Source organism: Cetorhinus maximus, chromosome 24, assembly GCF_964194155.1.
Source record: "Cetorhinus maximus chromosome 24, sCetMax3.hap1.1, whole genome shotgun sequence".
Taxonomy (NCBI): Eukaryota; Metazoa; Chordata; class Chondrichthyes; order Lamniformes; family Cetorhinidae; genus Cetorhinus; species Cetorhinus maximus.
In genome coordinates this window covers 1,358,995-1,373,863 of record NC_135902.1, presented here as the reverse complement: position 1 = coordinate 1,373,863, position 14,869 = coordinate 1,358,995, and the positions used below count along the sequence as shown (strand labels likewise).

The 14,869-nt window shown below is 44.0% G+C and overlaps 1 protein-coding gene across 2 annotated transcripts in view; it reads left to right on the top strand.

Moving 5' to 3' along the window:
- mycbpap (mycbp associated protein) overlaps nt 1–14,869 on the top strand; it is a 99,856-nt gene that overhangs the window by 49,546 nt on the left and 35,441 nt on the right. For both annotated transcript variants that reach the window (XR_013580556.1, XM_078570594.1), the window contains exons 10-12: nt 1,014–1,122; nt 3,733–3,925; nt 10,517–10,704. Coding sequence is in view for 1 of the 2 variants with exons in the window: in XM_078570594.1 (XP_078426720.1) it covers nt 1,014–1,122; nt 3,733–3,925; nt 10,517–10,704 (490 nt within the window). In the remaining variant the exon portion in view is untranslated. The remainder of the gene's footprint in view (nt 1–1,013; nt 1,123–3,732; nt 3,926–10,516; nt 10,705–14,869) is intronic.

Below are 14,869 nucleotides of genomic sequence, written 5' to 3'. Positions count from 1 at the left end.
TCACATCAGCCATGATCTTAATGGCAAAAAAAGGCCCTAGCAGCTGAATGGCCTGCCCCTGTTTCTGTTTCTTAGGTTCTTACATTCATAAGATACCGATCAGTGCATTATTGAGATGAGGGATCGGATCGGTGGGTTATTGGGCTGAGGGATCGGATCAGTGGGTTATTGAGGTGAGGGATCAGATCAGTGTGATATTGGGTTGAGAGACCAGATAGATGGGTTATTGGGTTCAGGGATCAGATCGGTGGGTTATTGAGGTGAGGGATCAGACCGGTAGGTTGTTGGGTAGAGGGATCGGATTGGCGGGTTATTGAGTTGAGGGAGTGGATTGGTGGGTTATTGAGGTGAGGGATCGGATCAGTGTGCGATTGAGGTGAGAGATCGATGAGTGATTGAGGTGGGGGTTCTGTGTGTGATTGAGGTGGGGGTTCTGTGTGTGATTGAGGTGGGGGTTCTGTGTGTGATTGAGGTGAAGGATCTGTGTGTGATTGAGGTGGGGGATCTGTGTGTGATTGAGGTGGGGGATCTGTGTGTGATTGAGGTGGGGGATCTGTGTGTGATTGAGGTGGGGGATCTGTGTGTGATTGAGGTGGGGGATCTGTGTGTGATTGAGGTGGGGGATCTGTGTGTGATTGAGGTGGGGGATGTGTGTGTGATTGAGGTGAGGGATCTGTGGGTGATTGAGGAGGGGGTTCTGTGTGTGATCGAGGTGGGGGATCTGTGTGTGATTGAGGTGAGGGATCTGTGGGTGATTGAGGTGAGGGATCTGTGGGTGATTGCGGAGGGGGTTCTGTGTGTGATTGAGGTGGGGGATCTGTGTGTGATTGAGGTGAGGGATCTGTGGGTGATTGAGGTGAGGGATCTGTGGGTGATTGCGGAGGGGGTTCTGTGTGTGATTGAGGAGGGGGTTCTGTGGGTGATTGAGATTGCATTGAGTGACCAGTCGTGATGATACGATATGTTAATATTTATGTTACAGTAATTGGTCAATTTTGTTTGGCCTTTTACAGTGACCTGCTGGTGGATTATCCTGATGTGATTGAGGAACCAATCATCGGTCCATCCATTCTGTTCTCTGGACAGCCCGCCCGTTGGCTGAATGACACCTGCTCTCATAAGGTACAGCAATTACATTCAGTGAAGTGGAACATGTCTGGACAAGAATCCTTGTTGGTGCCCTGGTTCAGGCATTGTTTCTCTTTATCTCTTGCACCATTTTTCAAATGCAGCCTAGGCTAATAGGATTAATGTGCAATATTTGAAATGGAATTGCCCATCTAATGTAGGACTAATAGTGGGTGCTGTAAATTAAGCTGCAGTACACTATTCAGGGTAGGGTTGGGGGGACGTTTCACTATCCTGTGCTTTATCACCCTGGCGGCTTTTGATGGAAAGGATCTTCACTTTGTGTCTAAACATGACTATATCTGATCTTGGAATGTTTTGAGGAAAGGTGCGGAAAGAATTTTACATTGTATTTCACCCATGCTGAACCACTGCTGAGAGCTGTTGATGAAACAATTTGGAGGGACATTTATCCTATATCTAACCTGTGATGTCCCCGTCCTGGGCATGTTTGACAGGAAACTGAAGACAGCGCTTTACTCTGTATTTAACCTGTACTGAACCTGTCCTGGGAGTGTTTGATGGGGACGGTGTAGAGGGAGATTTACTCTGTATCTAACCCCGTGCTGTACCTGTCCTGGGAGTGTTTGATGGGGACGGTGTAGAGGGAGCTTTACTCTGTATCTAACCCCGTGCTGTACCTGTCCTGGGAGTGTTTGATGGGGACAGTGTAGAGGGAGCTTTACTCTGTATCTAACCCCGTGCTGTACCTGTCCTGGGAGTGTTTGATGGGGACAGTGTAGAGGGAGCTTTACTCTGTATTTAACCTGTACTGAACCTGTCCTGGGAGTGTTTGATGGGGACAGTGTAGAGGGAGCTTTACTCTGTATTTAACCTGTACTGAACCTGTCCTGGGAGTGTTTGATGGAGACAGTGTAGAGGAAGCTTTACTCTGTATCTAACCCCGTGCTGTACCTGTCCTGGGAGTGTTTGATGGGGACGGTGTAGAGGGAGCTTTACTCTGTATCTAACCCCGTGCTGTACCTGTCCTGGGAGTGTTTGATGGGGACGGTGTGGAGGGAGTTTTACTCTATATCTAACCCCGTGCTGTACCTGTCCTGGGAGTGTTTGACGGGGACAGTGTAGAGGGAGCTTTATTCTGTATCTAACCCCGTGCTGTATCTGTCCTGAGAGTGTTTGATGGGGACGGTGTAGAGGGAGCTTTACTCTGTTTCTAACCCCGTGCTGTACCTGTCCTGGGAGTGTTTGATGGGGACGGTGTAGAGGGAGCTTTACTCTGTTTCTAACCCCGTGCTGTACCTGTCCTGGGAGTGTTTGATGGGGACGGTGTAGAGGGAGCTTTACTCTGTATCTAACCCCGTGCTGTATCTGTCCTGGGAGTGTTTGATGGGGACCTCTAATGGCTGAAATGGAAAATGTTCAATTTTCTAACAGTGACTTCCCTTACCTTGAGTTTAAAGGTCTAAAAAAAGTAGCCATTTAACCATTATAACCCGTGCCTGCATAAGGAAGTCTTCCTCATGTCACCATTGCCTTGAAACCATGTGATGTTACTGTGTCCCAATGGAGTGTTGTGTGTCTGAGAAACTCTTGAATGTCCTGAAATGAAATACATAACTTTGCTTCCTTGTGGACTTTCACAGTAAACGTAGATACTCTAAGTTCATTTCAATAGCTTATCAGGTAAATGCACTGCCTGCCGTAGCATTGAGGTGCATTCCTGGCTCATTAGTTGGAGCTGGTGTGGCCACACAGAAGAATGAGCCAGAGATTATGTCCTTCATTGCTGTCCAGTGATGGCTGGGTACATCGTCACTGAATCATGCAGCACAGAAGGATGTCATTTAGCCCATCATTCCTGTGCCAGCTCTCTGAAAGAGCTAACCAATTAATACCACTCCCCTGCTCTTTCCCCATAGCCCTACACATTTTTCCTTTTCAAGTATTTATCCAATTTTGTTTTGAAAGTTCATTCTTTTCATTCATTAATAGAATATAAGCATAGCTGACAAGACCAGCATTTGTATTCGATTCCTAATTGCCCTTGGGAAGATAGTGGAATGTCACTGTCCCTAGTATAGGTACACCCAGACTGCTGTTATGGAGGGTTTTCCAGGATATAGTTCTGAATAGCAATTAGCAACAAGGATCTTATCTAATATTTTCCCCCTCTAGCTCAGGAGGTAGCGATCATTTGGAGAGCCCTACTACTGCCTCAGGTGAGATAGCTAACTTGGCACAGACATGGGAGTCAACCTGAGATGTTTGGAGAGTGGTAAATCATCCACATTTCCTGCTACTGATTTACACCTGGTGGAAAATACAATGTGTGAATTTTGGCTCAGGGCAGTGTTTATTCAACCATAATGTCTCCCCCCTTGGTAGTATAACCTATTGATAATCTCGACTCACATATAAACAATGACTAATTCGGTAAGGTGCCAGTACTAGAAGGCATCTGGCATTTCTGGAAGGCTATCCTAGCAACAGGCAGCACTTTCAGGAACAGGAAGGGGAGAAAGAAAAGAGAGGAGATCACAATGAAGGAAGCATGCTCGAAGAATCAGTGATTGTGAGACCTAATTGTACCTTGCAGATTTTGCACACTGATATCACTCACTGCTCTGCTGTCATTTTCTCCAGAATGAGGTTGCTATGATTGTCCGGCTCACCTTTGAAGCAATCGCAGGTGACAGGGTCATCTCCTGTCTACAGGTGATAAATGATGGAACCACAGTCATCTACTACAAATGGAAACGTCTCCCTGAGCAGAAACACTGTATAATAAAATCAAGTGACTCGTGGATGCAAAGATTCTACTTCAACACCAACTCAGGTATCTATCATTGGTGGGAGTAGTTTATAGGCCCCCCCTAATAGTAGCTATACAGGATGATAGAATATACATTAAGAAATAATGAAGGCTTGCAAGAAATATTTTGTAATAATCGTGGTTGACTTTAATCTTCATGTCAATTGAACAAATCAAATTGGCAATGGTAGCCTGGCGGATGAGTGGTGTGTTTTTGGGATAGTTTCTTGGAACAATATGCTCTAGATCCCACTGGGGACCAGACTATTTTGGACCTGGTAATATGTAATGAGACAGGCTTAATTAAAGACCTCATAGTAAGTGATCCTCTAGGCAAGATTGATCATAACATGATAGAATTTTACTTTCAGTTTGAGAGTGAGAAATGAGAGCCCATAACTCATGTCTTAAACTTAAATAAAGGCAACTACAGAATTGGCTAAAATGGACTGGGTAAATAAGTTAAAAGATGAGATGGTGCAGAAGCAGTGGCTGACATTTCAGGAGGAATTTTGTAACTCTCAACAAAGATATATTCCATTGAAGGAGATAAAGGCTCTAGAAGGATGCAGCATCCATGGCTAAGGAAGTGAAGAATGATATCAAATTGAAAGAAAAAGCACACAGTGCTGCGAAGATTAGTGGTAGGCCAGAAGATTGAGAAAGTTTTAAAAACCAGCAAAGGATGATGAAAAATAATAATAAAGAGGGAGAAATTGGAGTGTGACAGAAAGCTAGCAAGAAATATAAAAATGGAAAAAGTTTCTACAAGAATAAAAAAAAGGAAGAGTAGCTAAAGTGAGCATTTGTCCCTTAGAAGGTGAGACTGGGAAATTAATAATGGGAAACAAGGAAATGGCAGAGGCGTGAAGCAAGTATTTTGTATCTGTCTTCACAGTGGAAGGTGAAAAAAGCATCCCAAGAATAGTTGAAAATCATGAAGCAAAAGGGAGGGAGGAACTTAAAACAATCACGATCTCTGGAGAAAAAGTAATGGGAAAACTATTGGGATTAAAGGCTGACATGTCCCCTGGACCTGATGGCCGGCATCCTAGGGTCGAAGAAGAAGCGGCTGCGGAGACAGTGAATGCGTTAGTTGTAATCTTCCAAAATTCCCAAGATTCTAGAACGGTCCCAATGGATTGTAACACTGCAAATGTAACACCTCTGTTCGTGAAAGGAGGGAGACGGAAAACAGGAAACTATAGCCAGTTAGCCTAACATCGGCAATTGTGAAAATGCTAGAATCCATTGTTGCAGAAGTAGTGGCAGAACATTTAGAAAATCATTATACAATCAGGCAGAGTCAAACTTGGCCTTGGGAAAGGGAATGCTAGACAATTTTTTTTAGAGTACTTTGAGGGTGTAACAAGCAGGGTGGCTAAAGGGGAACCAGTAGATGTAGTGTATTTGGATTTCCAAAAGGCATTCGATAAAGTGCTCCATAAAAGGTTATTGCACAAGATAAGAGCCCATGATGTTGGGGTTATATATTAGCATGGATAGAGGATTGGCTAACTAAGAAGAAACAGAGTCGGGATAAATAGGTCATTTTCAGGTTGGCAAACTGTAACTAGTGGAGTGCCATGGGAATCAGTGCTGGGCCCTCAACTGTTTATGATCTGTATTAATGAGTTAGATGAAGGGACTGTGACTGTATTGTAGCCAAATTTGCTGATGATATGAAGATAGGTAGGAAAGCAAAGTTGTAAGGAGAATACAAAGGGCCTGCAAAGGGACATAGACAGGTTAAGTGAATGGGTTAAAAATTTGGCAGATGAAGTATAATGTGGGAAATGTGAACTTGTCCACTTTGACAGGAAGAATAGAAAGGCAGAGTATTATTTAAATAAAGGGAGACTGCAGAATGCTGCGGTAAAGAGAGACCTGGGTGTCCTTGTATTTGAATCACAAGAAGTCAGCATGCAGCTACAGTAATTAGGAAGGCAAACAAATGTTGGCCTTTATTGCAAGGAGGATGGAGTATAAAAGTATGGAAGTCTTTCTGCCACAGTACAGGACATCAGTGAGACCACATCAAGAGTACTGTGTACAGTTTGATCACCTTACTTACAGAGGGACATGCATGCATTGGAGGCAGCTCAGAGAAAGTTCACTAGGCTGATTCCTGAGATGAGGGGTTTGTCTTATGAGGAAATGTTGAGCTCCAATTTCATTGGAGTTTAGAAGAATGAGAGGTAATCTTATTGAAACGTTTACAATTCTGAGAGGGCTTGACAGGGTAGTTGCTGAGAGGATGTTTCCCCTTGTGGAGGAATCTAGAACTAGGGGGCACAGTTTCAAGATAAGGGGTCTCCAATTTAAGATGGATATGAGGAGGAATTTCTTCTTTCAGAGGGTCGTTAATGTCGCTAGTCACCGGGGCCCATGCCTTGGGGCGGTCTGGGGTTTTGGGCACCACCGCCCCACTCTCAAGTGGCCCCCTTATGCCTCAACGTGCTGGCAAACAAGCACGTGATGGGTGCTCCACTCCAGGACAAAGCTCTGTAGTATAAAGGGGTTATTAGAACGAGAGCCCAAGTCTGTACGGCCATTTGTTTTGACAGCCAGAGTGCATTCTAGTTGATGTAGTCCACCCTTGACCGCCTCTTGCTCTCGCGTGTAGGCATCAGCCCATTTAAGGACTATAGGAATCAAGATGGCGAAGCAGGCTAGGGAGGCCAGGAGAAGCAGTGGCTGCAGCAACAGTGAGACCCAGGGCCGCTGGAGTCTTAGACGGGGCCGTGAGGAAGCGCATCTTGCCACCTTCGCAGCCATCCTGAACTCCTCCTCAACAAGAATATCTCTAAACTCCTAGGCCTGGGAGTTGGGGAGGTGGGGGAGTGAGGGACTGAGAGTGAGGAAGAGTGGAAGTGTGAGAGTGAGTCAGTATGTGTGTGAGAGAGAGAGAGAACTCTGAGACTGGGAGTTAGCCAGACACATGCACGCACGCACACACACACACACACACACACACACACACACATCCTCAACAAATACACATCCTTCCCCTTTCTCCCACACCAAAAACCTATCCATACACAGGGCCGGGAGAACAGGAAAACCCAGGCTAAAAGGTATCCCATTTCTGAACCCATTTTCAAATGAATTCCACTGAGGCCAGCTTGGGCTAACACAACGTTGGTGTTAGTTCAACCCAACCTTAGCTCAGCCTAGGTCCTTGATGACCAGCACATGGGGCCTAGTTTGTCTCTCTTTAGTTAGCCCTGCTACTTGACAATTTTTAATGATTATTTTTATTACTTATTTTTTTAAATGATCAATTTATTGCTTTGACTTTTTTTTTTCGCTCAGCATTTTGTTTATATTTTCTTCATACCTTTTTTTTTGGAATTCATGTTTAATGTTGTGCCAAACCAGATCTCAGGCAGTTGCTGCTGTGTTTCTTGCTGAAGGGGAATGAGAGGCTCACAAGAGCCCGATTGCTTTTTGGAGGGCTGGAAAAAGGGGGTTATTCTTGCTCCAGTAGAAATGGGAAGTATTGGAAATGCTCAGCACGTCTGGCGGCATCTGTGCAGAGAAACTCTTTGTGAGAACTAGTGCAGATTGTGGACCTGAAGTGTTGACTCTGTTCCTCGCTCCACAGATGCTGTCTGACCTGCAGAATATTTTCAGCATTTTCTGTTTATATTTCAGATATTCCAGCATCTGCAATACTTCACTCTCCTATTACATGCTCCATGCTTAGCATGTGTAAGTGCTGTTAGTTTCAATGTAAAATGAGAAAATATTTTCCACAATGCAAAGTGTAATTTTTCTGTTAACAAAGCCTACTTGTGTGGATAGTGTAAGGAACATATCTTTCCATTTCTGTTGGGCTGTTGCAAAGAACATATCTTTTTATTTTCTGTTGGACTGTGGAGTAAAATTACAATGGCTGCAGTTTGAAAGACAGGAATGAGGAATATATACAATGTTGCCGTCCTGGAACAGAGTGTGCCATGAAAGACAGGATGGTGCCAGAAAGGAGCCCTGGACCAAGGGAGCTGCCTGGCAACAATGCTTTAATTGGCTCCTGGCCAGGTGACCAGTGTTTTGTGTGAAGGCAGAGCAGCAGAATAGCTCCTAGCCTGAAAGAAACAAGACCTATAACCTCTTTCTCCTGTATGTGCAAGATTCCAGTATAATTCCATAATAATAGCTAGCTGGCTTTTTCTTCCTCATATCTTTATAACCTGCTCTCTCTCTCTCTCTCTCTCTCTCAAAACCCATGTCAAGAGGCAATGGGGAAAATGAAGTGCTCAACCAGTGAACTAAATACTGAAAGTGCTGGAAGACCACCTCATGTCATCAATAAAGAACTGAAAGGAATTTGGAAGACATCGATCAAAATCAACCCATTGAATCCTGTACTCTAGATCGGTGCTATTGAACTGTTTTGTCCCACCCTTAAAATCTATATTTTGTGTGTCTTATGCGTCTTGTGTGTGTGTAAGAAGGGGGTAGAGTTTAAGCTATAGTGTTAGAAGTGCTGCCATCATGATGCCACCACCAAACACATCTTCCCTTCACCCCTCCGGCGGCATTCCGTAGGGATCGTTCCCTCCGTGACACCCTGGTCCACTCCTCCATCACCCCCTACTCCTCAACCCCCTCCTACGGCACCTCCCCATGCAAACGCAGAATATGCAACGCCTGCCCCTTCACTTCCTCTCTCCTCATCGTCCAAGGGCCCAAACACTCCTTTCAAGTGAAGCAGCATTTCACTTGCACTTCCCTCAACTTCGTCTACTGCATTCGTTGCTCCCAATGCGGTTTCCTCTACATTGGAGAGACCAAACGCAGACTGGGTGACCGCTTTGCAGGACACCTTCGGTCTGTCCGCAAGCATTACCCAGACCTCCCTGTCGTTTGCCATTTTAACACTCCACCCTGCTCTCTTGCCCACATGTCTGTCCTTGGCTTGCTGCATTGTTCCAGTGAAGCTCAGCGCAAACTGGAGGAACAGCACCTCATCTTTCGACTAGGCACTTTACAGCCTTCCGGACTGAATATTGAGTTCAACAATTTTAGATCTTGAACTCCCTCCTCTATCCCCACCCACTTTCCGATTCTTCCCCCTCCTTTTTGTTTTTTCCAATAATTTATATAGATTTTTCTTTTCCCACCTATTTCCATTATTTTTAATTGTATTTCCACCCATTGTTTATCTATACCTTTTATGCCCTTTTAGTCTTATTTCACCCCACCCCCACTACAGCTATCTGTACCTTGCTTGTCCTGCTCTCCACTCTTAATTAGCACATTCTTTTAGATAATATCACCACCTTCAACACCTCTTTGTCCTTTTGTCTGTGACATCTTTTGGTTATCTCCTCCTATCACTGCTTGCTTGTTCCAACAACCCCCCCCCCGCCCCCCCTTAAACCAGCTTATATTTCACCCCTTTCCTATTTTTACTTAGTTCTGTTGAAGGGTTATGAGGACTCGAAACGTCAACTGTGCTCTCCTCCGCCGATGCTGCCAGACCTGCTGAGTTTTTCCAGGTATTTCTGTGTCTGTCTGTGTTTCAAAGAAGTATAGCTGCTTGCATATTATGAACAACTAAGTTGTCTGGAATTGTCTGACAAAGCTGTGTTTATAAAGTGTATCATACTAAAACCTGAGCTTCTGATGGACTTTATAAGTAGAGGTATAGAGTACAAAAGCCAAGAAGTTTTGCTAAACCTATATGAAACAGTTCAACCCACCGTGATAATGGTTCTCAATTCTGGGAACCTGAAGGATGTGAGAGGGAGGGTTAAAGGGATAGAAGTATAAGGGGCCCAGAAAAGTGAAGCAGCAGGGCATGTGCTTTCTCTCTCTAGCCCTCTGTGCAATTAATCATGTGTAAAAGATGTTTAAAGATGTGTGAGGTTTATCTTCAATCTCACTAACTCAGATTAATTAAGGATTCGTAGTTTAGTAATTGTTTTTTGTTTTGATAACTGAGGTTTATACAGAAACAAATACATAACTTTTCAAACTTATTTTAACCCAAAGATGTTTGACAAGAAATCCCAATAGCTACAAATGCTGGGCTGTCGTCAGCTTTTAACTGCATCCCACATATACAGGGCAGATTATTACAAACTTGCATGTTTGCAAACCTTAGTGATGAGATAGAGCAGCGGTAGAGAAGAAGAGAAGAGGAAGTAAATAATGCACTCCTGGTCCCACTATCCCTGGGGGACGTCCTTGCCCCATGTGCTAAAGATCTGCGGGTCAAGAATTGGCTTGTTCAGTCACATGAAGACACATGGCAGAAATTCATGACCCTGAGTAGACATCATCCTTGAATTGAGGGACAGCCAATGACGCTGACAACCTTGGAAAGGACTGAGAAAATGGTGCATGCCTGCAGAAGTTTCATTGAGTAGAACTTCATTGATCAGAATCAGCTTTGGTTCAAAGCTGAGGTAAAAGGAGGTTGTAATAAATAGTTTCTAATTATCAATTTTATTTTATTTGGCTCAACACAACACTGGGTTCTGCTATCTCGAATGGACCATAGGGAAGTTTGCGTCTTTTAAATGGGATTTCATCTTGTCAAAGGAGTCGCAACTTGTAGATCCAAACTCTTGATTATTTTTGTGTTTTCTCCCCTTTACCTAGGTGTCATTCTTCCTGGAGAGACTGTTAATTTACCATTCACTTTTAAGTCATCAAATGCTGGGATCTTCACCGAGTCCTGGGAGTTTTGCACTCACCCAGTGTTGTTAGGAGGGGCATCTCTGCAGGTGGCACTGTGGGGGGTAGCTCTGTTTGAAGACAAGAATGAAAGTGCAAGACAACAGCTACAGGTCAGTGACATGCACTGGGAATTTCCTCGAGTCTGGTGCCAGTGTGATAAAAACAACACCATGGTACTATAAATAAGAAAGAAAGAACGTGTATTTACATAATGTCTTTAACGACCTCAGAATGTCCCAAAGCTTTGCTGCTGGTGAAATATTTTTGAATTGTAGCCACAGGTTTATTGTGAATCAATGAGTCGTTCCACAAACAAGGAACCTGCTAAGTCAACAAGAAAACAATGTGGGAGACTGTATGACTAAGTGTTTTTGATCTTTGCTTTTACTGTCTTACTTGATTGGCCTCCAAGGCTTTTCTTTATCTCTCTGATCTGTATTTCTTTTGAACTGTTACTCAATGTAATGAATTTTATAAGATATTTCTGAATAAGAATTACTACCATTTTTAATTAAATATTTGAAGTACAGAATAACTGTGTTGGATGCTATTGACCAGGACAATACCACATAATGCCACTAGACAAGAGAGAGACATAATCCATGATGATACTCTAAACTGGATCAACAACTACAATGGAAATTCTAGATGAACTAAAGTTGTTGATCCGACTAAAGGGGCATATAATTTTTTAATTCTTTCATGGGATGTGAACATCGATGGCAAGGCCAGCATTTGTTGCCCATCCCTAACTACCTCCAAGAAGTTGATGGTGTAGGTGCACCCACAGTGCTGTTAGGAAGGGAGTTCCAGGATTTTGACCAAGCGACAGTGAAGGAACAACGATATATTACCAAGTCAGAATGGTGAGTAGCTTGGAAGGGAACTTGCAGGTAGTGGTGTTCCCTTGCATCTGCTGCGCTTGACATTTTAGGTGGTAGAGGTTGCAGATTTGGAAGGTGCTATTGGACGAACCTTGGTGAGTTGCTGCTGTGCACTTTGCAGCTGGTACACACTGCTGCCACTATGCATCAGTAGTGGAGGGAGTGAATGTTTAAGTTGGTAGATGAGGTGCCAATCAAGCGGGCTGCTTTATCCTGGATAGTGTCAAGCTTCGTGAGTGTTGTTGGAGCTGCATTCATCCAGGCAAGTGGAGAGCATTCCATCATATTCCTGACTTGTGCCTTGTAGATGGTGAACAGGTTTTGGGGAGTCAGCAAATGAGTTACTCGCTGCAGAATTCCCAGAGCCTAACCTGTTCTTCTGGCTGCAGTATTTATAGGGATGATCCAGTTCAGTTTCTGGTCAGTGGTAACCCCAGGATGTTGATAGTGAGGTATTCAGCAATGGTAACACCATTGAATGTCAGAGGAGTTGGTTAGAGCTCACTAGTGGAGATGATCATTGCCTGGCACTTGTGTGTAATTAATGTTACTTGCCACTTATCATCCAAAATCTGAATGTTGTCCAGTCCTTGCTGCATGTGGGCAGGGACTGCTCATTACTTGAGAAATATACCTGAACACCGTGCAATCATCAGCAAACATCCTCATTTCTGACCTTATGATGAAAGGAAGGTCATTGATGAAGCAGCTGAAGATGGCTTGGCCTAGCTCACTATCCTGAGGAACTCCTTCAGCATTGCCCTGGAGGTGAGATGATTGGTCACCAACAACCACAACCATGTTCCTTTGTGCTCCAACTAGTAGAGAGATTTCCCCCTGCTTCCCATTGGCTTCAAATTTATTACAGCTCTTTGCTGCTACACTCGATCAAGGGCAGTTACTCTTACCTCACCTCTTTTATCTGTGTTTAGATCAAATCTGTAACGACGACAGGAGCCAAGTGCATCGGTGAGCAGGTGACTAAGTGCTACTTGAAAGCATTGTTGGCGACTCTTTCTATCACTTTGCTAAGTCAGCTGATGGGGCAGTATTCAGCTGGATTGGATTTGTCCTGCTTTTTGAGGGGAGGACATACCTGGGAAATTTTCCACTTTTGTCTTTTGGATGCCAGTGTTGTAGCTGTACTGGAACAACTTGGATAGGGCCCGGCTATTTCTGGAACTTAAGTCTTCAGTACTACAGCCGGGATGTTGTCAGGGATCATAGCCTTTTCTGTATCCAATGAGCTCAACCGTTTTTGATGTTGGATGGCATGAATGAATTTGGCTAAAGACTCTTTCAGTGATGCTGAGGACCTCAGGAGGAGGTCAAGGTGGATCATTGATTTGGTACTTCGGGCTGAAGATGACGGCATCATCTTCAGCCTTGTCCTTTGCATTCATGTGTCAGCCTCCACCATTGCTGAGGATGGGAATATTCATGAAGCCTCCTCCTCCTGTTAGTTGTTTAATTGTTCACCAACATTCGCAATTTGGATGTCCAAGAAACTTCACCACAGTCTTGCAATTGCTTCATCAAGATATGACTGCAACTGTTGTGAGTGGGAGATCTGAAACAGATGCCTTTAAATTCCAGACTGGGGTCAAGCAAGGCTGTGTGATAGCCCCCATACTATTTACGATCTACCTGACAATGCCTGTTCACTTCGTCAAAGATCAACTGCCCTCTGGCGTCAGTATTAAATACTGTCTAGATGGAAAACTCTTTGGTCGTCTTCGTGCCAAAACTAAACTGACCTCCATAGATGATCTCCCCATGACCTACACACTTAGTATCTTCAATTCTGTATACAAGAAACTTGGCCTGTCCTTGACTGTTGCCAAAACAAAACTGATATATCAATCTACACCTGGTCAGCTAAATATTCCTACTCCCATATATGTTGAAGGAGAAACTCTTGGAATATATTGACTAGTTCCACCTTGGCAGTCACCTCTCTCAAAAAGACAAAGACAAAGCCATTGACAAAGGGATCCAAAACCAGAACAACTGTGCCAGTTCAGCCTTCTGAAAATTACAGCAGTGAGTCTTTGACAATTAAGATTTTCACAAGTCAACAAAAGTTCTAGTGTACTGTTATGACCAGGATGTGAGGAGTGTGTGAATTATCGAGCCCCACTACTCCACAGGCCATACCATTAATTTCAATGTTTAGTTTTCTCACCAGAATGGCCAATTGTGTACCTATACCTCTAGTACCCAGAAGAAAAGAGACTCTGACCAGGCTTCTTTCAAAAACTCAATGATTAATTTATTTTAAAACAAATCTTCTTTTAAGAAGTTTAAAGTGTGGTTAACACACAATTGTAACTATCTATCTCTTCCTAAAGAATTCCCCCAGCACGTGCGCACACACACACACACACAGACAAACAAAGGACAGACAGATAGAGATAAAAACAAAAAACTACTGCGGATGCTGGAAATCCAAAACAAAAACAGAATTACCTGGAAAAACTCAGCAGGTCTGGCAGCATCGGTGGAGAAGAAAAGAGTCGACGTTTCGGGTCCACACGACCCTTCAACAGAACTGAAGTATAGTTAGGAGAGGGGTGAAATATAAGCTGGTTTAAGGTGGGGGGCGGGGGGAGAGAAGTTGAGGGTGGGGTGGTTGTGGGGACAAGCAAGCAGTGATAGGAGCAGATAATCAAAAGATGTCACAGACAAAGGATCAAAGAGGTGTTGAAGGTGGTGATATTATCTAAGAAAATGTGCTAATTAAGAATGGATGGCAGGACACTCAAGGTACAGCTCTAGTGGGGATGGGGTGGAAATATTGACAAGGTATTAGTTGTAGATTTTAAAGTAATGGAAATAGGTGGGAAAAGAAAAATCTATATAAATTATTGAAAACAAAAAAAAACAAAAGGGAGGGGGAGGAAACGGGGTGGGGATGGGGGGAGGGGGAGTTTAAGATCTAAAGTTGTTGAATTCAATATTCAGCCCGGAAGGCTGTAAAGTGCCTAGTCGGAAGATGAGGTGCTGTTCCTCCAGTTTGCGTTGGGCTTCACTGGAACAATGCAGCAAGCCAAGGACAGACATGTGGGCAAGAGAGCAGGGTGGAGTGTTAAAATGGCAAGCGACAGGGACGTTTGGGTCTTTCTTGCGGACAGACCGCAGGTGTTCTGCAAAGCGGTCGCCCACTGCTCCTATCACTGCTTGCTTGTCCCTACAACCACCCCACCCTCAACTTCTCTCCCCCTGCCCCCCACCTTAAACCAGCTTATATTTTACCCCTCTCCTAACTATACTTCAGTTCTGTTGAAGGGTTGTGTGGACCCGAAACGTCGACTCTTTTCTTCTCCACCGATGCTGCCAGACCTGCTAAGTTTTTCCAGGTAATTCTGTTTTTGTTACAGACAGATAAAGT